Raw genomic sequence first — 22,832 nt, 5'->3', positions numbered from 1 at the left:
AATGGTGACGTCATTTAGGACCTTTAAGGTTGCAGTGACACATCCATAACCTGAGTGGAAATCAGATTGCATACCAAAGAGAACACTATAGGCATCAAGAAAGCCAGGCAGTCGATTATTGACAAGTTTTTCCAACACTTTTGATAAACAGGGCAAAATAGAAATTGGCCAGAGTTATGTTACACATGCAGCTAACAAAAATATATGGAAATGTCTGCTCTACCCAAAATGACAACCAACTAATTGCAGCATTACCGCAAAAATGGAAGAGGCAAGTGGAAGGGGGAAAAAGTAAGGAAGTTGTCTGTCGGCCCTGCATTAAAGACCAACATTGGTTAAAGAAAATTGTGATAAATAAAAATATATACCAGATTCATTTAAGGACCAAACAATGTACAGCTGTGCCATATAGATCGCATATGGATTATGAATTGACACGCAAAACAACGCTGGATTTAAAACTTAGAATTTTTCTATTTAAATTATTATACAAAATTCTTACAACCAATAGAATGTTATATATATATATATATATATATATATATATATATGGGGGATACAACCTTTCCAGCTCTGCAGATTTTTCTGCGAGGAGGCAGAGTCATTAGATAATTTATATTGATACTGTCCATATGTAGCTCGTTTTTGGTCACAGGTCCAGGAATGGCTGAAGAATTGCAACATTTACCTGGAGCTAACGCTAAAGATAGAAATACTGGGTGATTTAGAGCATTGGACTAGTAACCGGAAGGTTGCAAGATCGAATCCCTGAGCTGACAAGGTAAAATTCTGTCGTTCTGCCCCTGAACAAGGCAGTTAACCCACAGTTCCTAGGCAGTCATTGAAAACAAGAATTTGTTCTTCACTGACTTGCCTAGTTAAAAAAATTTAATTAAATTTGAAAAGTCATAGGCAATCGATTAATAATATAATAATTATTTTAGCAAAAATGTTTATCTTTAATTTACAATCTGTAGAAACTATGAGAATAGAAAGGTTCAGTACTTTTGTGACGCATCAAAGCACAGTTAAAAATATATGGCAAATAGAAATCAAACTGGATGGACATCAGAAAGAGAGGAAGGCCAGGACTAAAAACAAAATACAACTATTGTAAAAAAAATTGTGTCCGTAAAATGTATATAGTATGTATAAGCTGGAACTAGAAGCCTAAGTGTTGTTGTTAAATAGTTTACTCCAATTAGAGGAGGGTTGGTAGGGTTTGCAGGAAATAATAAAGGAACATATATTTAAAAAAAAAAAAAAAAAAAGTATTTATATACACTACCGTTCAAAAGTTTGGGCTCACTTAGAAATTTCCTTGTTTTTTCCTTGTTCCTTGTGTCCATTAAAATAATATCAAATTGATCAGAAATACAGTGTACACATTGTTAATGTTGTAAATTAGTATTGTAGCTGGAAACTGCTGATTTTAATGGAATATCTACATAGGGGTACAGAGGCCCATTATCAGCAACCATCACTTCTGTGTTCCAATGGCACGTTGTGTTAGCTAATCCAAGTTTAGCATTTTAAAAGGGTATTGATCATTAGAAAACCCTTTTGCAATTATGTTAGCGCAGCTGAAAACTGTTGTCCTGATTACAGAAGCAATACAACTGGCCTTCTTTAGACTAGTTGAGAATCTGGAGCATCATCATTTGTGGGTTCGATTACAGGCTCAAAATGACCAGAAACAAAGCACTTTCTTCTGAAACTCGTCAGGCTATTCTTGTTCTGAGAAATTAAATCTATTCCATGGGAGAAATTGCCAAGAAACTGGAGATCTAGTACAAAGCTGTGTACTACTCCCTTCCCAGAACTGCGCAAACTGGATCTAACCAGAATAGAAAGAGGAGTGGGAGGCCCCGGTGCACAACTGAGCAAGAAGACAAGTACATTAGAGTGTCTAGTTTGAGAAACAGACGCCTCACAAGTCCTCAACTGGCAGCCTCATTAAATAGTACCCGCAGAACACCAGTCTCAACGTCAACAGCAAATAGGCGACTCCGGGATGCTGGCCTTCTAGGCAGAGTTCCTCTGTCCAGTGTCTGTGTTATTTTGCCCATCTTAATCTTTTATTTGTATTGGCCAGTCTGAGATATGGCTTTTTCTTTGCAACTATGCCTAGAAGGCCAGCATCTCAGCTGAGGACCCCTCACAAGTCCTCAACTGGCAGCTTCATTAAATAGTACCCGCAAAAAAACAACGTCAACAGTGAACAGGCGACTCCAGGATGCTGTGGGTTTTTTTTGCATGAACTTTTACCAGATCGAATATGTTATTATCTCCAACATTAATTTCACATTTTCACAAACTTCAAAGTGTTTCCATTCAAACGGTATCAAGAATATGCATATCCTTGCTTCAGGGCCTAAGCTACAGGCAGTTAGGTTTGGGTATGTCATTTTAGGCGAAAATTGAAAAAACACAGTTCCCATTCTTCATAGTGCATTTGCATCGGAGTCATTTAGCAGATGCTCTCATCCAGTGAGACTAAAGTGTGTTCACAGGCAAAATCACAAGGCATCCAATCATGGTCATCTGCTCGACTCAAGACTGCATTAGCCCAATGAGCTAAAGCCTATGCATTAGGCTAGCTCTGGGGGCTAACACGAGTCTTTTACAACTCAGACACATGCATTTCAACATATTATTGACTGCAGCAAGACTTCGATCATGTACACATCTTATGTTGTAATCTCTCTTTCCAAGTCAACAGTAAAGTTAATATCTGACAGAGGAACAACTCAAGAAGATAAACAAACTACAGTATGACTCATGAAATAACCACAGACAGTGCAGTATATCTGTCTCATTGACACACCTTTGAACCTCATTATGGGAGTCCCACACTGTTCCTGTGGTTCTGACACTGCCTACAGCAGGACTGTCTGTACTCTACACTAGGTTAGCTTCATCCCACAGCTGCTTTGTCACTGTTGGAGAACTAGTTGTTGAATCAAGATGGAAGAGGTACAGTATCTACTGGGTGAAAAACAGACCCAAGGGGATGAAACCCCCACAGTCCGAATCACCACAGTCCGACTCACCACAGTCCGAATCACCACAGTCCGAATAACCACAGTCCGAATAACCACAGTCCGAATAACCACAGTCCGAATCAACACAGTCCGAATCAACACAGTCCGAAGGAAAACAAACTATATTTGCACACAGGTCTGGTAGTTTGAAAGGGCCTAAAGCAGACCTCTGCTTACATATTATAATATTCTATTGTAAGGTTACCTTAAAGGTTTTGTGACTGTTGTCGCTGTTGTTGATGATGGAGACTTAAGACCATTTCGGCCTTACGAGATAAAGCCTAGCAATTACGTAACCCTGGGAGCTAACTCAGGTCATAACCACCTACAACAAATAAACATTCCAAGCTTTTCCTAACTGTTACCTTCATTGCTTTGTCGCTGTTGGCAAAGTTGTTGATGATGGAGAGGGACTCCTGGAAGCGGGAGCTGCCGGTCAGCGCCACGTCTGAGATCAGCTGGCTCACCGCGATGATGATCTGGACCAGGAAATAGGAAGGGTGGAGAGGGGAACAGATGTGAACACAACACCACCATCAAATGGATGCGTTATGGGATGGAAAGTGGAATCAGTGACTAACCATGGATGATGTGGTAGATATGAGTCTCGTGGCACTTTGTGAAAGCATGGAGCAGGTCTCTGACACTTAACCGATTGTTAGAGGAGGTTAGGAAACTAAGCAGGCGGTCTGTATTTAATTCATTCTTTGGTCAGATTATCAAAGCAATCTAAGTACTGTGATGTCAAATCTGACTTCAGTTTCCAGGTGTTCTATAGCCTTTCCTACTAACTGTTCATAGTAACTGTTTATGTTTGTGTGAACATTAAATATATTTGTGTGAGGGGAGTTTGTGCGTGATTAATAGCTGAAACTGCACAGCGAGGACTAATGACCTTGGGGATAGTGCTTAGTTCAAGTATTTTGATTACATAATCATAACAGTGATGGACTGCTGATGATACAGTAACAGAATCAGCATTGCATTGTGCAGTTGACTAAACAATGAATGACAATTCCTTGCCGTTCAGGGGGATGTTGTATCTGACCTGTAGGTGAGTGCGTAGGAAGGTCTTCCTCTTGGTGTAATCGTAGTTGTTCTTCATCAGCAGGTAGAGCAGAGCGGAGGCCTCAGCCCGCAGCAGACCCATCTTAGACACACAGCACTTCAGAACCTCGTAGCACAGAGCCGCACACAGAGTCACGCGGCCCTTGAACAACGCCGTTGGGAACTGATAACAACAAAATACCAACATTACGAGGCAAGCCGTATTATGGTAATAATATCAATATTCAGTATTTATATAGAGTATACATTGTATGTAGTAATAAAGTACATTAAAACAAGCATTTAATAAGCCATAGCAAAAATCCATATCTAATCCATAATCATTGAGACTGCAATTTGAGCACCTGGGCCTATTTTCCATCTATAAATCACCTGATTACTTATGTTATCTCCCGCCTTTAAAGTTATGAGTCTTTTTGTTCCCACCTTGTTCATGAAAGCCCTGAGGGAGGCGAAGACGTGTTTGAGGGCAGCCTCTGATTGGCCGACTTTCAGAAAGTTCAGATAGATGTCAAAAACCTTCTTCATCAGGGGATTGTGGCCGTCGCTGTCCAGCAGCTGGTTCTGAGGACAATCAATCAGTCAATCAATGGATCCATGCAAAAAAATCTATATAGTTTTCAAATACCAACCAACCAATCATTCACATGATCTGATGCTAACATCATTTGAATTTGAACTAGTCCATAACTAAGGCTTGTAATTGTTTTTGGTCAGGTCATGTGGTCAGTAAAGAGGTCTAGTACTGACCTTGAAGCACTGAGTGAAGTGTGAGAGGACGTCCAGTACACTGAGGCAGGCCTCAGTAGAGATATTACCCTCCAACAGAGCCTGGTGGTGGACCTCTGCCTCCGAGGGACCAGCCCCTGGGACCACACACCAGGAAGGAGAGAGAGAGAGCGAGTCAGAGGACATCTCCAGGCCATATACCATAGTGGAATATTGGGATGGCTCAGTATCAAAATTGGGACAGTGAACTGTATATCAGAGTAGCACCTAAATAAGAGTGTTAGAGAAGACAGTGGATAGTGAATATCATTATGTAACTGAATGATATTATGTAAACCTATAGCATATGTTTTGGAGGGCTCATAGTCAAGCTATAGCAGCGAGTGAACCACAATCTGGGTTTACAGGATACGTTGAATATGGCCATTCTCCTTTAAGCCCAGGAAGCAGCCATTCAACTTGCCATACTTAGCAATGAATTCTGCTGAGCAATTATCGTCATTACTGCTGTTTCCACTCGGTATGTAAGTTCCAAAAAAGGTTTAAATAAAAAGTCACATGCAACCGGAAAAATGCCTTGTCTGGAAAGAATCAAAGTCATTTTTCTTGCAAGTGTGCATGCGCCAACTCCACCTCTTCTGCACCTCCAATAAAATCATTCATTACTGCCACGCACAGGTCGGCTGATCCAGCAGCAGGAAAGGTCATTGACTTGATCACCTACAACACTGTATGAATGTCATATCAATCTGTTGTTTCACCCGCGTTACACAAAATGCAATAATATATAATAGATTCAGTTGACAATATAGGGTATGTTTTTACAGTTATTGTATATTTCTAGATAGGCTTTATTTAGTGTATTTTAATTACATTACTAATATTGCTAGAGAGAGAAGAAGAGAGGCTCATGCACACCTGCAATTTTTAAATTTTAATAAAAAATAAAAAAATCTTTCCAGACGGGCATTTTTTCAGCTGCATGTAACTTTTTATTTTAGACCTTTTATGGAAGTACATAACGGCTGGAACGGCAGGAATGACGATAGTTGCTGAGTGAAACTCCATTCTTTGGTAAGTACCGAACGTATTTTGACATTATTAAGCTTGAAAAGCTGGTGAATGGCAAGTTTAAAGGAGAATCACCATATTTAATGGCTACATTGCAAGCCCAGATTATGGTTTGAGCAGTAAGTACAGTATACAGTTGAAGTCAGAAGTTTACATACACCTTAGCCAAATAGATTTAAACTCAGCATTTCACAATTCCTGATGTTTAATCCGAGTAAAAATTACCTGTCTTAGGTCAGTTAGGATCACCACTTTATTTTAAGAATGTGAAATGTCAGAATAAGAGTAGAGAGAATGATTTATTTCAGCTTTTATTTATTTCATCACATTCCCAGTGGGTCAGAAGTTTACATACACTCAATTAGTATTTGGTAGCATTGCCTTTAAATTGTTTTAATTTGGTCAAACGTTTCTGGTAGCCTTCCACAAGGTCCCCACAATACATTGGGTGAATTTTGGCCCATTCCTCCTGACAGAGCTGGTGTAACTGAGTCAGGTTTGTATAGGCCTCCTTGCTCACACAATATTTTTCAGTTCTGCCCACAAATGTTCTATAGGATTGAGGTCAGGGCTTTGTGATGGTCACTCCAATACCTTGACTTTGTTGTCCTTAAGCCATTTCGCCACAACTTTGGAAGTATGCTTGGGATCATTGTCCATTTGGAAGACCCATTTGCGACCAAGCTTTAACTTCCTGACTGAGATTTTGCTTTAATATATCCACATAATTTTCCTGCCTCATGATGCCATCTATTTTGTGAAGTGCACCAGTCCCTCCTGCAGCAAAGCACCCCCACAACATGATGCTGCCACCCCCGTGCTTCACGGTTGGGATGATGTTCTTCGGCTTGCAAGCATCCCCCCTTTTCCTCCAAACATAACGATGGTTATTATGGTCAAACAGTTCTATTTTTGTTTCATCTCCAAAAAGTACAATCTTTGTCCCCATGTGCAGTTGCAAACTGCAGTCTGGCTTTATGGCGGTTTTGGAGCATGGGCTTCTTCCTTGCTGAGCAGCCTTTCAGGTTATGTCGATATAGGACTCATCAAAGATACTTTTGTACCTGTTTCCTCCAGTATCTTCACAAGGTCCTTTGCTGTTGTTTTGGGATTGATTTGCACTTTTCGCACCAAAGTACGCTCATCTCGAGGAGACAGAACGCGTCTCCTTCCTGAGCGGTATGACGGCTGCGTGGTCCCATGGTGTTTATATTTGCATACTATTGTTTGTACAGATGAACGTGGTACCTTCAGGCATTTGGAAATTGCTCCCAAGGATGAACCAGACTTGTGGTCTACAATTTATTTTCTGTGGTCTTAGCTGATTTCTTTTGATTTTCCCATGATGTCAAGCAAAGAGGCACTGAGTTTGAAAGTAGGCCTTGAAATACATCCACAGGTACACCTCCAAATGACTCAAATGATGTCAAGCTTCTAAAGCCATGACATCATTTTCTGGAATTTTCCAAGCTGTTTAAAAGGCACAGTCAACTTAGTGCACGTAAACTTCTGACCCACTGAAATTGTGATACTGTGAATTATAAGTGAAATAATCTGTCTGTAAACAATTGTTGGAAAAATCTCTTGTGTCATGCACAAAGTAGATGTCCTAACCGACTTGCTAAAACTATAGTTTGTTAACAAGAAATTTGTGGAGTGGTTGAAAAAAATAGTTTTAATGAGTCCAACCTAAGTGGATGTAAACTTCCGACTTCAACTGTATGTGCAAACTTACAGTTTGAGAGAGGTAAGTGGGAAGGGAGGGCATCATATTCATGTACCTATGTTGAGTGTGAGAGAGGTATCCATTGTGCTGAACTGCTGAAGCCTGCTCTGCATTAGGCCGGCTCTGCAGCGCATCACAGGCATGGTCTGGGACTTCCTGTCTGAAGAGAACAGCTTGGACACCCAGGCATCCTGACTCCTATACACACACGCCGCCGACACGCACGCACGCACACACACAAACATTACTATAAGATGGGTGGAGAGAGACAATGACTATGATATAATGTACTAGCAGGGAACACCCAGGTGTCTTGACTAGGGCTGTGGCGGTATATAAAGAAAATGTAGTCTATTTCAGAACAAAATAGTATACTTTGAGTTGTCCTTATGTTAGGTCCTCATCTGGCTATGCCATATGGCTGTGGGCTACACTAGTTCATTTAGCAGACAAGATTTGCATAGAAGTCCATGGCATTATTTTATAGTATGAAGAATACAATTTAAAGTAGCTGAATAAAATTGATAGGATATTTTCTGTGCACATGCGGCTATTCTGTGTTGAGCGGTTAACAAAGAAATAGGCACACTTATATGCTTAATTTATAGTTATTAATGTAACTTTAGTTATTCTACAAACGATTGGCTATATGTGTTGACGCAACTGCGCTCGTCCTTATCCAATTCCGAAGTGCATATTAAAGATACTGGAAGTACCGTCCACATTTACTTTGTCAGCCAACAAGGTGAGTAAGCCTAACGAACAGCAAAAGCACTAGCAAAAGTTGACCTATTATATTCTGTGCGCAGTCTGGGATAGTTGTGGGATGCGATAGATCCCAAATTAATAAAACCACTAGCATCAAAAAAAACTTTTTACACAATGAGGCTGACGCAACAGATTGAACGTTTAGCTTAAAATGTTGATAAACTTATAGGCTATTTCTTCACATTATAAGAGCAGCAATGCGCACACTATAAGTGCAGACGTTCCATTAGAAGGAACACCATTATCAAAAGTAACTGCAAATGCAATTATGCATGTAATGCTTTTATTATAAAGGTGCATTTTTATGGTGAAAATTATCTTTCCTAAACTTGGAACTTTACAGGCTGCTTATGTATGCCAGTTAGGCTCTATACCAAATCAAATCAAATCTAATTTTATTGGTCACATACAGTACACATGGTTAGCAGATGTTATTGTGAGTGTAGCGAAATGCTTGTGCTTCTAGTTCTGACAGTGCAGCAATATCTAACAAGTAATATCTAACAATTCCACAACAAATACCTAATATCACAAATCTAAGTAAAGGAATGGAATAAAAATATATAAATATATGGATGAGCAATGACAGAGCGGCATAGACTAAGATGCAATATATAGTATAGAATAAATATGAGATGAGTAATGCAAGATATGTGAACATTATTAAAGTGGCATTATTAAAGTGACTAGTGTTCCATTTATTAAAGTGGTCAATGATTTCAAGTCTGTATCTAGGCAGCAGCCTCTTTGTGCTAGAGATGACTGTTTAACAGTCTGATGGCCTTGAGATAGAAGCTGTTTTTCAGTCTGTTTTTAATTCCCCAACAACTACCTAATACACGCAAATCTAAAGGGGTGAATGAGAATATGAACATAAAAGTATATGGACGAGCGATGGCCGAGCGGCATAGGCACGATGCAGTAGATGATATAAAATACATGAGTAATGTAAGATATGTAAACATTAAATGGCATTATTTAAAGTGACGTTGTTTAAAGTGACTAGTGATCCATTTATTAAAGTGTCCAGTGATTTGGTTTCAATGTATGCAGCAGCCTCTCTGAGTTGGTGTTTGTTGTTTAGCAGTCTGATGGCCTTGAGATAGAAGCTGTTTCTTAATCTCTCAGTCCCTGCTTTGATGCACCTGTACTGACCTCGCCTTCTGGATGGTAGCAGGGTGAACAGGCAGTGGCTTGGGTGGTTGTTGTACTTGATGATCTTTTTGGCCTTCTTGTGACATCGGGTGATGTAGGTGTCCTGGAGGGCAGTTAGTTTGCCCCGATGATGCGTTGTGCAGACCGCACGAGCCCTGTGGTTGTGGGCGGTGCAGTTGCAGTACCAGGCGGTGATACAGCCCGACAGGATGCTCTCAATTGTGTATCTGTAAAAGTTTGTGAGGGTTTCAGGTGACAAGCCAAATTTCTTTAGCCTCCTGAGGTTGAAGAGGTGTTGTTGCGCCTTCTTCACCACACTGTCTGTGTGGGTGGTCCATTTCAGTTTGTCAGTGATATTCGCAGAGGAACTTAAAACTTTCCACCTTCTCCAATGCTGTCCCGTCGATGTGGATAGGGGGGTGATCCCTCTGCTGTTTCCTGAAATCCAATGTCATATCCTTTGTTTTGTTGACATTGAGTGAGAGGTTATTTTCCTGACACCACACTTATCTCCTCCCTGTAGGCTATCGTGTCGTTGTTGTTAATCAAGCCTACTACTGTTGTGTCGTCTGCAAAATTGATGATTGATTTGGAGAGAGTAAAGGGGATTAATGTGCTTAATTAATGTGCTTAACTTAAGTGATTTGTACACATAAGCTGTGATACAAACCTTGTATCACAGCTTAAGTGACTACGATTAGAAAAAGGCATTGTTTCTTGCCTTACGCTGGGCATCATTCACAAGTGATAATATATAATTCACAAGTCATAGGCCAATATTGTCACCCATCGACTATTCTTGATTTAATCTTGTCTTTACATGTACTAAATAATATCTGTGTGAAATTTGTTTTGATTTAGAATGGCCCATTATCATGCACCTGTCTTCGAAACAGGGGAAACCAAACTAAAATGAGTGCAAGGCAAAAAGGATAATGTTGGCCAAATGCCAGAGGGGTTGAATCATACAGAGGAGTTACTATGTGTGTGACGTAAGGTTGTAACCTGTATAAAGAGTGTGTGCCAAGACTGGAAGAGTAGTTGTTTTCATGAACCAGCTCGGCTTTTATTATTTTGTAATTGTTCCTCTGGTATTTGAGAAATATTACTGACTGAATATTTCCACGACAGCTGCTGCCCCATATACATAGACTTGAAATCACTGGCTACTTTAATAATGGAAGACTAGTCACTTTAATGTTTAAATATTTGAGCTTTACTCATCTCATATGTATACAGTGTATTCTATTCTACTGTATGCCACTCCGACATCGGAAGCTGTTTCTTAATCTCTCGGTCCCAGCTCATCCTAATATTTATATATTCCTTAATTCCATTCTTTTACTTTTAGGTTGTGTGTATTGTTGTGAATTGTAGATATTACTGCACTGCTGGAGCTAGAAACACAAGCATTTCACTACACCAGCAAAAACATCTGCTAAACATGTGTATGTGTCATAACATTTGATTTGATTTCTAGAAAGGCTGCGCGACATGGGCTCTTGGGCTCTCATGAAGTGTTTTGCATTGATGTCAGAGTGATTAGAGGGACAATAGAGTACCAGGCAGTTAGCAAGTTTGGTAGGCTACTAATGACTGTCAGCAGCATCAGAGCTTGGAGAAGCCTTCATTTGACTGGCTTAATGACTCGTGACCACCAGTGTGGCATCAATACGGTCACCATTACAGCCCTGGTCTTGACTCCCACAAACAGAGACACAACAATACACTCCACTGAACTTAAACAACTGGGGAGTTAATGACTCATGTAATGGACTAGCAGGAAACCTAAACCTGATAAACCAGACTCAGAAACACACGTACACCTAAAGATAACATTTAAAAAAAATAAAAATTAAACCTTTATTTAACTAGGCAAGTCAGTTAAGAACAAAATCTTATTTTCAATGACGGCCTAGGAACAGTGGGTTAACTGCCTGTTCAGGGGAAGAACGACAGATTTGTACCTTGTCAGCTCGGGGTTTGAACTTGCAACCTTCCGGTTACTGGTCCAACACTCTAATGCTCTAACCACTCGGCTACCCTGCCGCTATACTGCCCATTTATTAGCAATAACAAAAAAAGAATAACAACCTTTGACAACCAAGCCTAAAGATGTGTGGGGGACAATAATTATAATAGAATTTATTGGACTGGCGAGGAACCTTAGGTTGGACATCCAAGCATTCTTACTCCTACAAATACACACAGAGACACAGGTACCATATACCTGTTTAGGACAAACTTAGTAGCACTATATTTTAGTGCTGTACGTAATCCAAACATCATCCTACCTGCCAATGTTTCTCTTTCCAACGTAACGGAACTGCACCAGGCATGTCCTGAAAGAGATTGACGAGGTCCGGATAAATAACAGTTTATCTCATAGATGTTAATTGCAAATAATAGTCTTGTACATCACATAGTTGATTAGTGGTATGCAAATAGGACAACAACATCAATCACTTGATAAGTGATTGTTATACAGTGGCAAGAAAAAGCATGTGAACCCTTTGGAATTACCTGGACTTCTGCATAAAGTGGTCATAAAATTGGATCTGATGTTCATCTAGGTCACAACAGTAGACAAACACAGTCTGCTTAAACTAATAACACACAAACAATTATACGTTTTCATGTCTTTATTGAGCACACCATGTAAACATTCACAGTGCAGGGTGGGAAAAGTATGTGAAGCCTTGGATTTAATAACTGGTTGACCCTCAATCAAATGTTTTCTGTAGTTGCTGATCAGACCTTCACAACGGTCAGGAGGACTTTTGGACCTTTCCTCTTTTCAAAACTGTTTCAGTTCAGCATTAATCTTGGGATGTCTAGTGTGAACTGCTCTCTTGCCATAGCATCTCAATCGGGTTGAGGTCAGGACTCTGACTTGGCCACTCCAGAAGGTTTATTTTCTTCTGTTGAAGCCATACTGCGGTTAATTTACTTCTGTGTTTTAGGTTGTTGACCTGTTGCATCACCCAAGTTCTGTTGAGCTTCAATTGGCGGACAGATAGCCTAACGTTCCCCTGCAAAATGTTTTGATAAATTTGGGAATTAATTTTTCCGTTGATGATAGCAAGCTGTCCAGGCCCTGAGGCAGCAAAGCAGCCACAAACCATGATGCTCCCTCCACCATAATTTACAGTTGGGATGAGGTTTTGATGTTGGTGTGCTGTGCCTTTTTTTCTCCACACATAGTGTTTTGTGTTCCTTCCAAACAACTCAACTGTAGTTTCATCTGTTCACAGAATATTTTGCCAGTAGCGCTGGGCAACATCTAGATGCACTTTTGAAAACTTCAGACGTGCAGCAATGTTTTTTTTGGACAGCAGTGTCTTCTTCCGTGGTGTCCTCCCATGAACACCATTCTTGTTTAGTGTTTTACGTATCGTAGACTTGTCAAGAGAGATGTTAGCATGTTCCAGAGATTTCTGTAAGTCTTCAGCTGACTCTCTAGGATTCTTCTTAACCTCAGAGCATTCTGCGCCGTGCACTTGCAGGACGGCCACTCCTAGGGAAAGTAGCAACAGTGCTGAACTTTCTCCATTTATAGACAATTTGTCTTACTGTGGACTGATGAACGTCAAGGTTTTTAGAGATACTTTTGTAACCCTTTCCAGCTTCATGCAAGTCAACAATTCTTAATCTTAGGTCTTCTGAGATCTCTTTCGTTTGAGGCATGGTTACTATGAGGCAATGCTTCTTGTGAATAAAAAACTCCAATTTTGTGAGTGTTTATCGGGCAAGGCAGCTCTAACCAACATCTCCAATCTCGTCTCATTGATTGGACTCCAGAGGTTAGCTAACTCCTGACTCCAATTTGTTTTTGGAGAAGTCATTAGATCAAATTTGATGACTAATTTATGCAGAAATCCAGGTAATTCCGAAGGGTTAACATACAGTTCCTTGCAAAAGTATTCATCCCCTTGGCGTTTTTCCTATTTTGTTGCATTACAACCTGTAATTAAAATGGATTTTTATTTGGATTTCATGTAATGGACTTACACAAAATAGTTCAAAGTGGTGAAGTGAAATGGAAAAAAACTACTTGTTATAAAAAAATATATATAAAGTGGTGCGTGCATATAGTGGGGCAAAACAGTATTTAGTCAGCCACCAATTGTGCAAGTTCTCCCACTTAAAAAGATGAGAGGCCTGTAATTTTCATCATAGGTACACTTCAACCATGACAGACAAAATGAGAAGAAAAAAAATACAGAAAATTACATTGTAGGATTTTTTATGAATTTATTTGCAAATAGTGGCTGTGTTAAAAAACGATTGCCTGTGCACACGTGCTCACACACACACACACACACACACGCACGCACACACACACCTTATTCTGACATTAACAACTAGTTTAAGGGCTAGAGCTCAGGGTTTGTCCTGGGCAGGGTGTATGATCAGGAAAATTTCCTGACTCTAATCCTGCATCCACACAAGCGAATATAACCTATTATATTCTAATCCTGCATCCACACAGCGAATATAACCTACTATATTCTAATCCTGCATCCACACAGCGAATATAACCTACTATATTCCAATCCTGCATCCACACAGCGAATATAACCTATTATATTCTAATCCTGCATCCACACAGCGAATATAACCTACTATATTCTAATCCTGCATCCACACAGCGAATATAACCTACTATATTCTAATCCTGCATCCACACAGCGAATATAACCTATTATATTCTAGTCCTGCATCCACACAGCGAATATAACCTACTATATTCTAATCCTGCATCCACACAGCGAATATAACCTACTATATTCTAATCCTGTATCCACACAGCGAATATAACCTATTATATTCTAATCCTGCATCCACACAGCGAATATAACCTACTATATTCTAATCCTGCATCCACACAAGATAATATTACCTACTCTATTCTAATCCTGCATCCACACAGCAAATATAACCTACTATATTCTAGTCCTGCATCCACACAGCAAATATAACCTACTATATTCTAATCCTGCATCCACACAGCGAATATAACCTACTATATTCTAATCCTGCATCCACACAAGATAATATTACCTACTCTATTCTAATCCTGCATCCACACAGCGAATATAACCTATTATATTCTAATCCTGCATCCACACAGCGAATATAACCTACTATATTCTAATCCTGCATCCACACAAGATAATATTACCTACTCTATTCTAGTCCTGCATCCACACAGCGAATATAACCTACTATATTCTAGTCCTGCATCCACACAGCGAATATAACCTATTATATTCTAGTCCTGCATCCACACAGCGAATATAACCTATTATATTCTAGTCCTGCATCCACACAGCGAATATAACCTATTATATTCTAGTCCTTCATCCACACAGCGAATATAAGATAATGATCTTGTACTCACTCCAGTAGACTGAGGAAGTTGATGATGTCCTGAGGATTGACCTTGTTCCAGTAGGCCAGCAGGTTGTCTAGAGACAGAGACACAACAGGAGAGTGACAGACACTAAGAGAGCTTCTGTAGCAGGTCAACAGGCAGAAACAACCAGAAGATTACACAATGACCAGGTCTGCGTCCCAAATTACACCATACTGCCTTTGTAGTGCATTACTTTTGAACAGGCCCTGGCCAAAAGTAGTGCACCAAGTAGCACACCGATGTCTGCTTAAACCGCACAACAGTCAGAAATTCCACAGATGAGGCCAATGAAAATGTTTGAATATAGGAATAATAATAGGATAGCTATAATATAGGTCAAATGAACACAACATAGGATATACAGTGCATTCATTCAGTGTCTAGGTATGCATCATCAAACCCCAAATAGAGAGAAGTGACTGTGTGGCGCTGACCATAGAGATACTGTAACATATTGCACATACTACAGTATGTGTCAGGGTTGGGGCCATTTGCTTATAAATTCTAGTCAATCCAGGAAGTACACTGACGTTCCAATTACAATTCTCTTCAATGCTTTTTAATGAGGAAAATTTAGAATTGGAATTTGGTTTACTTTCTGAAATGGCTGGAACTGAAATCAAATTGACCCCAACCTTGGTATGTGTTCTACATGTATTTAATATTGTGTTGCTGACTGACCGTCTGAGACGGTCCTGACGATGTGAAGGAAACACAGAAGCAGTCCTTTGATCTCATAGTGGCCCAGTCTGCCTATGGGAGGGAGAGTAGTACTGCTGCTCATAGTGGAGCCCCGCCGGTGGAGCTGGAGGACAATACACCATAGAGGAAGAAAACATGGTATCAGAAACAGTGGCAGGGAGGGACACCACAGAGTAAGAAAACATGGACGTATGGTCCCTCCCCTCCGTTAAATAAAATCCTAACTATAAACTTTCAACTAAAAACATATGTTATATTTTTGAATAACAAATCTAAATGACCAAACATCAATATCTGACAGGGAACAAAACTTATATGATATCATGCTCTCTTTGTCTGTCTCTCACCTCAGAGCCCCTTCTGTGGAGCTGTGGGGAGAAACACCACAGAGGAAGAAAACACAGTGGCATTTATTCATACCACCAAAAAATAAAGACAATAATTTGAAGCAGTGGCACTTAGTCCTACTATATGACAGGGGTTCAAACTTTTTTGGCCTGTTACCTAATTTTGATATCAAAGCAATTTCGCGACCCCCACTATAAAAAAAAGGTGATATAATCAACAGCCAATGTTAACTTCTTTATTTGGGGCTATGACAGTGTATTACAAATCAGTCTGACAGTACTTTCATCTCAAGGAAGCATGGTTTGAAGTAACTGGACAACTTTTATTTGTATTGCTTTTAAATCTTTTTAAGGAATTGTTATCTTATTAACACTTTGTTCTAGCTAGATATTTGTGTAGGTAGCTATCAAGTAAACACAATGAATGCATCTGAAGCACACAATGCATATGAAGTTCATGATCTTGATCTATGATCTATGATCTATGATCTTGATCTATGATCTTCTGTGTACAAAATAACACCATCATTGCTTTCATTGACAATGTTCTTTTCCCCCCAGTCTGATTTGTGGTCTGGTCCTGTCCACTCTATTCTAAAGAGTCCTGTGGCGGCTTGTGAGCATTGTACTTGTTCCCGAGAGTCTTAGCTTTCAGGATTGGGGTCATAATAGCTTATGCTGTAGCTCCAACCGTTCAAAAGTTAGATCCACGTTTGAAGGGAGAAAACAGAAATCGCTTTTTATTTTTTTTTTTACAACCAAGCGGCACATTTTTTGTTTTTGTTTCTGAGTTTCTCTCGCGACCCCACTTTCAAATCAGCTGACAACACATCGGGTCGCAACCCCTAGTTTGGGAAAAGCTGCCATATGAGTAAGAAAAAGGATGATTCAAATGATGTCTTATTACTTTTTTAATGTAATCAATTATGCTAATCCTCATCTCCATCACAATCCAACGTGTGGTTTCTACACTGATTATACAAAACATTAAGAACACCTGCTCTTTCCATGACATAGACTGGTGAATCCAGGTGAAAGCTATGATCCCTTATTGATGTCTCTTGTTAAATCCACTTCAATCAGTGTAGATGAAGGAGAGGAGACATGTTAAAGAAGGATTTTTAAGCCTTGAGACAATTGAGATTGTGTATGTGTGCCATTCAAAGGGTGAATGGGGAAGACAAAAACTGTAAGGGCCTTTGAACGTTGTATGGTAGTAGAAGCCAGGCGCACCGGTTTGTGTCAAGAACTGCAACAGTGCTGAGTTTTTCCACGGTCAACAATTTCCTGTGTGAACCAAGAATGGTCCACCACCCAGAGGACATTCAGCCAACTTGACACAACTGTGGGAAGCATTGGAGTCAACATGGACCAGCATCCCTGTGGAACACTTTGACACCTTGTAGAGTCCATGCCCCGACAAATTGAGGCTGTTCTGAGGGCAAAACAGGGGGGTGCAACTCAATATCAGGAAGGTGTTCCTAATGTTTGGTATACACAGTGTATATCGCTACAATAAATAATAAAGGCTTGCAAGTGTTGGAGAAATGACCCAAACGAAACACAACAAATAAGATCTTTTATCAGTTCATATCATGTTTATTTTTTTAACGGAACAGGATGTAGAGCGTCATATTCAATTTGACTGTTCTGTTACGATGTGCTCTACTGAACTTGACTTATGGCGTTCCCTCTGGTTCTGTCCCAAATCGCACCCTATTCCCTACATAGTACACTACTTTTGACCAGAGCCCTATGTGCCCTGGTCAAAAGTAGTGCACTATATAGGGAATATGGTGCCATATTCTCTTTTTATTTTTCTTATTTGTATTGGCCCATCCAACACTCTCTGTTTCTTACCTCAGAGCTATCTGGAGTGCTGGGATCCATGAACAGAGATCCTCTGGAGTCCTCCCTCCTCACCAAGTGGCCGTTCTGAGCTACTGGGCCTGGGGAGTACAGAGACACATGTTCACATAGCTTCTAAGATGTTTTTTTGTGTGTTTTTTTTTGGGGGGGGGGTTTAAAGATGTGGATCAGTAAAGGATTCGGAGAGGTTGCTGGTTCAAGTCCCAGGCCAGGAAATACAGAAGAATGACTACCATTACTGTTGTGGCCTTGAGCATGGCACTTAACCCCAATAAATATCTATCTAGAGGCGCTAACCCGCGGTTGACACCGTGCCTCTCAGTGTGTGTGTGTTGCACAGGTGGCGTCTGAATCTTTGTGGGCTATACTCGGCCTTGTCTCAGGATGGTAAGTTGGTGGTTGGGAGCTGTGCTTTGGCAAAGTGGGTGGGGTTATATCCTTCCTGTTTGGCCCTGTCCGGGGATGTCCTCGGATGGGGCCACAGTGTCTCCTGACCCCTCCTGTCTCAGCCTCCAGTATTTATTTATGCTGCAGTAGTTTATGTGTCGGGGGGCTAGGGTCAGTTTGTTATATCTGGAGTACTTCTCCTGTCCTATTCGGTGTCCTGTGTGAATTTAAGTGTGCTCTCTCTAATTCTCTCTTTCTTTCTCTCTCTGAGGACCTGAGCCCTAGGACCATGCCTCAGGACTACCTGACATGATGACTCCTTGCTGTCCCCAGTCCACCTGGCCGTGCTGCTGCTCCAGTTTCAACTGTTCTGCCTTATTATTATTGGACCATGCTGGACATTTATGAACATTTGAACATCTTGGCCATGTTCTGTTATAATTTCCACCCGGCACAGCCAGAAGAGGACTGGCCACCCCACATAGCCTGGTTCCTCTCTAGGTTTCTTCTTAGGTTTTGGCCTTTCTAGGGAGTTTTTCCTAGCCACCGTGCTTCTACACCTGCATTGCTTGCTGTTTGGGGTTTTAGGCTGGGTTTCTGTACAGCACTTTGAGATATCAGCTGATGTACGAAGGGCTATATAAATCAATTTGATTTGATTTGATTGGGGAGGACGGGATGGATGGAATGGTATCAAACACATGGGAACCATGTGTTTAATATCCTTTTGTTTACTTACTCCATTCCACACGTTCTGCCCTCACCAGCCTCCTGTGGTGTGTGGGTTTGGGAAAATGGCAGACGGAGAATTTCCGTTCTAACCAAATGGACAATAAAACACCTATTTTACCGCCAGTTCCCAAACATCAAAGCAAAATTCTGATGGGAAATTACAATTCTAACGTACCCTTATTTATCTTCATGAATAATCTCCTGCACCTACTGTCGGCAGGGGTTAACACATTGAGGACAGACGTCACACTAACCGTGGTCCTTATCGATGGCCGTGCTGGTCCTGCGGCTGTCCATCAAGCCGGTTGATCTCAAGTCATCTCTGGAGCCCTGGAAGAGCACAGGACAACAAGGGTAGGGGTCCATTCTATTTCAATTCAGTCAAATCAGGAAATAAACTTTAATTTCAATTCATAATTTTCATCCAAACTCGAAAACGCCAATATATGACTGATATATCATGAGAGCAGATAGACTAAACCAGGACCTCCAGGGGTGGAAGGTAGGTGGGGGACTCACGGTGAAGCCCAGGCCGGGGCTAGAGGTGTGATGCTGGGCAGACAGCTGTTTGAGGTTCTGGTAGAGCAGCTCCAGCAGTGGCAGGTACAGTAGACAGATACGGGCCTGCTGATTCTGACATACAGAGAGGGGGGGTGTAAAAAGTGAATGTCTTTTTCCAACAATCTTTATTGTTGTTCCATTTGCATACACAGTGTGTTGTTAGCACGCCAACAGGATCTGTGTGGTCTATGGAACAGTGACCCATAACAAACAGTACAACTGTGTCAACCAAAACAACTATTATCTACTGTATCATTAGAGAGGGGCTATTCGAAAGCTGGCCTTTCTATCAACACAATGCTTCGCTGCCAGAGACTATTTGGATCTAGTGTGGATTTGCATAACCGATTTCTTCTTATCTTGGGTCTGTGGAAACAGTGAACACTCCTTACTCTAGTTAACTAGTCTAGTTATTCATTTACTAGCCTCTATTTTCCCAAAGAGCAACAGCGACTCGGACTGTGTCCCCCGCTGCTCTATGAACACGGTTCATTACCCTTTATATAACCTATATTAAAAAGTACAGATGTAGGATCTTAATTTGATCACCTGGTTGCAGGAGAACTTTGCTGCAATTCAGGAAATGTTTCACTTGTTGTTTATTTGAGGTTTTAAAAAAAAAAAAAGTTTTTTTTCCATCTCTCCCCCCTCGCCTTTCTGCTTTACTATTAAATATCCCTTTAGAAACAGCCTATAGCCTTTCATTGTGTTACAGGGTGACGTTTCTTTACCGATAATGAGCTCTCTCTCGCTCACTCTGTCACTCACTCTGTCACTCACTCACTCAGACTGTTGCTCTCACCTTGTACTGGTGTAGCAGTCTGTCTGTCTCCCCCCTCCTCACCTTGTACTGGTGTAGCAGTCTGTCTGTCTCCCCCCTCCTCACCTTGTACTGGTGTAGCAGCCTGTCTGTCTCCCCCCTCCTCACGCACCCCCTCCTCAGTCTGTCTCCCCCTCCTCACCTTGTACTGGTGTAGCAGTCTGACTGTCTCCCCCCTCCTCACGTTGTACTGGTGTAGCAGTCTGTCTGTCTCCCCCCTCCTCCCGCCCCCCCTCCTCAGTCTGTCTGTCTCCCCCCTCCTCACCTTGTACTGGTGTAGCAGTCTGTCTGTCTCCCCCCTCCTCACCTTGTACTGGTGTAGCAGCCTGTCTGTCTCCCCCCTCCTCACGCACCCCCTCCTCAGTCTGTCTCCCCCTCCTCACCTTGTACTGGTGTAGCAGTCTGACTGTCTCCCCCCTCCTCACGTTGTACTGGTGTAGCAGTCTGTCTGTCTCCCCCCTCCTCCCGCCCCCCCTCCTCAGTCTGTCTGTCTCCCCCTCCTCACATTGTACTGGTGTAGCAGTCTGTCTGTCTCCCCCCTCCTCACCTTGTACTGGTGTAGCAGTCTGACTGTCTCCCCCCTCCTCACGTTGTACTGGTGTAGCAGTCTGTCTGTCTCCCCCCTCCTCCCGCCCCCCCTCCTCAGTCTGTCTGTCTCCCCCTCCTCACATTGTACTGGTGTAGCAGTCTGTCTGTCTCCCCCCTCCTCACCTTGTACTGGTGTAGCAGTCTGACTGTCTCCCCCCTCCTCACATTGTATTGGTGTAGCAGTCTGACTGTCTCCCCCTTCCTCACATTGTACTGGTGTAGCAGTCTGTCTGTCTCCCCCCTCCTCACCTTGTACTGGTGTAGCAGTCTGACTGTCTCCCCCCTCCTCACATTGTACAGGTGTAGCAGTCTGACTGTCTCCCCCCTCCTCACATTGTATTGGTGTAGCAGTCTGACTGTCTCCCCCTTCCTCACATTGTACTGGTGTAGCAGTCTGACTGTCTCCCCCCTCCTCACCTTGTACTGGTGTAGCAGTCTGACTGTCTCCCCCCTCCTCACATTGTATTGGTGTAGCAGTCTGACTGTCTCCCCCTTCCTCACATTGTACTGGTGTAGCAGTCTGTCTGTCTCCCCCCTCCTCACCTTGTACTGGTGTAGCAGTCTGTCTGTCTCCCCCCTCCTCACCTTGTACTGGTGTAGCAGTCTGACTGTCTCCCCCCTCCTCACATTGTATTGGTGTAGCAGTCTGACTGTCTCCCCCTTCCTCACATTGTACTGGTGTAGCAGTCTGACTGTCTCCCCCCTCCTCACCTTGTACTTGTGTAGCAGTCTGACTGTCTCCCCCCTCCTCACCTTGTACTGGTGTAGCAGTCTGACTGTCTCCCCCCTCCACACATTGTACTGGTGTAGCAGTCTGACTGTCTCCCCCCTCCTCACCTTGTACTGGTGTAGCAGTCTGACTGTCTCCCCCCTCCACACATTGTACTGGTGTAGCAGTCTGACTGTCTCCCCCCTCCTCACATTGTACAGGTGTAGCAGTCTGACTGTCTCCCCCCTCCTCACCTTGTACTGGTGTAGCAGTCTGACTGTCTCCCCCCTCCACACATTGTACTGGTGTAGCAGTCTGACTGTCTCCCCCCTCCTCACATTGTACTGGTGTAGCAGTCTGTCTGTCTCCCCCCTCCTCACATTGTACTGGTGTAGCAGTCTGTCTGTCTCCCCCCTCCTCCCGCCCCCCCTCCTCAGTCTGTCTGTCTCCCCCCTCCTCACATTGTACAGGTGTAGCAGTCTGACTGTCTCCCCCCTCCTCACCTTGTACTGGTGTAGCAGTCTGACTGTCTCCCCCCTCCACACATTGTACTGGTGTAGCAGTCTGACTGTCTCCCCCTTCCTCACATTGTACTGGTGTAGCAGTCTGACTGTCTCCCCCTTCCTCACATTGTACTGGTGTAGCAGTCTGACTGTCTCCTCCCTCCTCATATTGTATTGGTGTAGTGGTCTGTCTGTCTCCCTACTCCTCACCTTGTACTGGTTTAGCAGTCTGTCTGTCTCCCCCCTCCTCACCTTGTACTGGTGTAGCAGTCTGACTGTCTCCCCCTTCCTCACATTGTACTGGTGTAGCAGTCTGTCTGTCTCCCCCCTCCTCATATTGTACTGGTGTAGCAGTCTGACTGTCTCCCCCCTCCACACATTGTACTGGTGTAGCAGTCTGACTGTCTCCTCCCTCCTCATATTGTATTGGTGTAGTGGTCTGTCTGTCTCTCCTCCTCATATTGTATTGGTGTAGTGGTCTGTCTGTCTCCCCCCTCCTCACCTTGTACTGGTGTAGCAGTCTGACTGTCTCCCCCCTCCTCACCTTGTACTGGTGTAGCAGTCTGACTGTCTCCCCCCTCCTCACATTGTACTGGTGTAGCAGTCTGTCTGTCTCCCCCCTCCTCCCGCCCCC

General features: G+C 42.3%; 1 protein-coding gene across 8 annotated transcripts in view; it reads right to left on the bottom strand.

Moving 5' to 3' along the window:
- Positions 1-22,832, bottom strand: part of dock11 (dedicator of cytokinesis 11) — a 114,685-nt gene that overhangs the window by 32,280 nt on the left and 59,573 nt on the right. For 5 of the 8 annotated variants that reach the window (XM_036957962.2, XM_036957959.2, XM_090214635.1 and 2 more), the window contains 12 exons: positions 19,537-19,650; positions 19,272-19,347; positions 17,890-17,978; positions 16,030-16,050; positions 15,662-15,785; positions 14,966-15,032; positions 11,856-11,903; positions 7,694-7,836; positions 4,863-4,978; positions 4,539-4,676; positions 4,093-4,275; positions 3,410-3,523 (listed from right to left, as the gene is read on the bottom strand). In XM_036957962.2, coding sequence (XP_036813857.2) covers positions 3,410-3,523; positions 4,093-4,275; positions 4,539-4,676; positions 4,863-4,978; positions 7,694-7,836; positions 11,856-11,903; positions 14,966-15,032; positions 15,662-15,785; positions 16,030-16,050; positions 17,890-17,978; positions 19,272-19,347; positions 19,537-19,650 — 1,233 coding nt within the window. The remainder of the gene's footprint in view (positions 1-3,409; positions 3,524-4,092; positions 4,276-4,538; positions 4,677-4,862; positions 4,979-7,693; positions 7,837-11,855; positions 11,904-14,965; positions 15,033-15,661; positions 15,786-16,029; positions 16,051-17,889; positions 17,979-19,271; positions 19,348-19,536; positions 19,651-22,832) is intronic. The other 3 variants (XM_036957960.2, XM_021577964.3, XM_090214637.1) reach the window with 1 other exon arrangement.

Source organism: Oncorhynchus mykiss, chromosome 21 (assembly GCF_057628025.1).
Source record: "Oncorhynchus mykiss isolate SJ-2025 chromosome 21, ASM5762802v1, whole genome shotgun sequence".
NCBI lineage: Eukaryota > Metazoa > Chordata > Actinopteri > Salmoniformes > Salmonidae > Oncorhynchus > Oncorhynchus mykiss.
The sequence above is the reverse complement of the archived record's forward strand: the minus strand, read 5'-3'. Positions and strand labels throughout refer to the sequence as shown.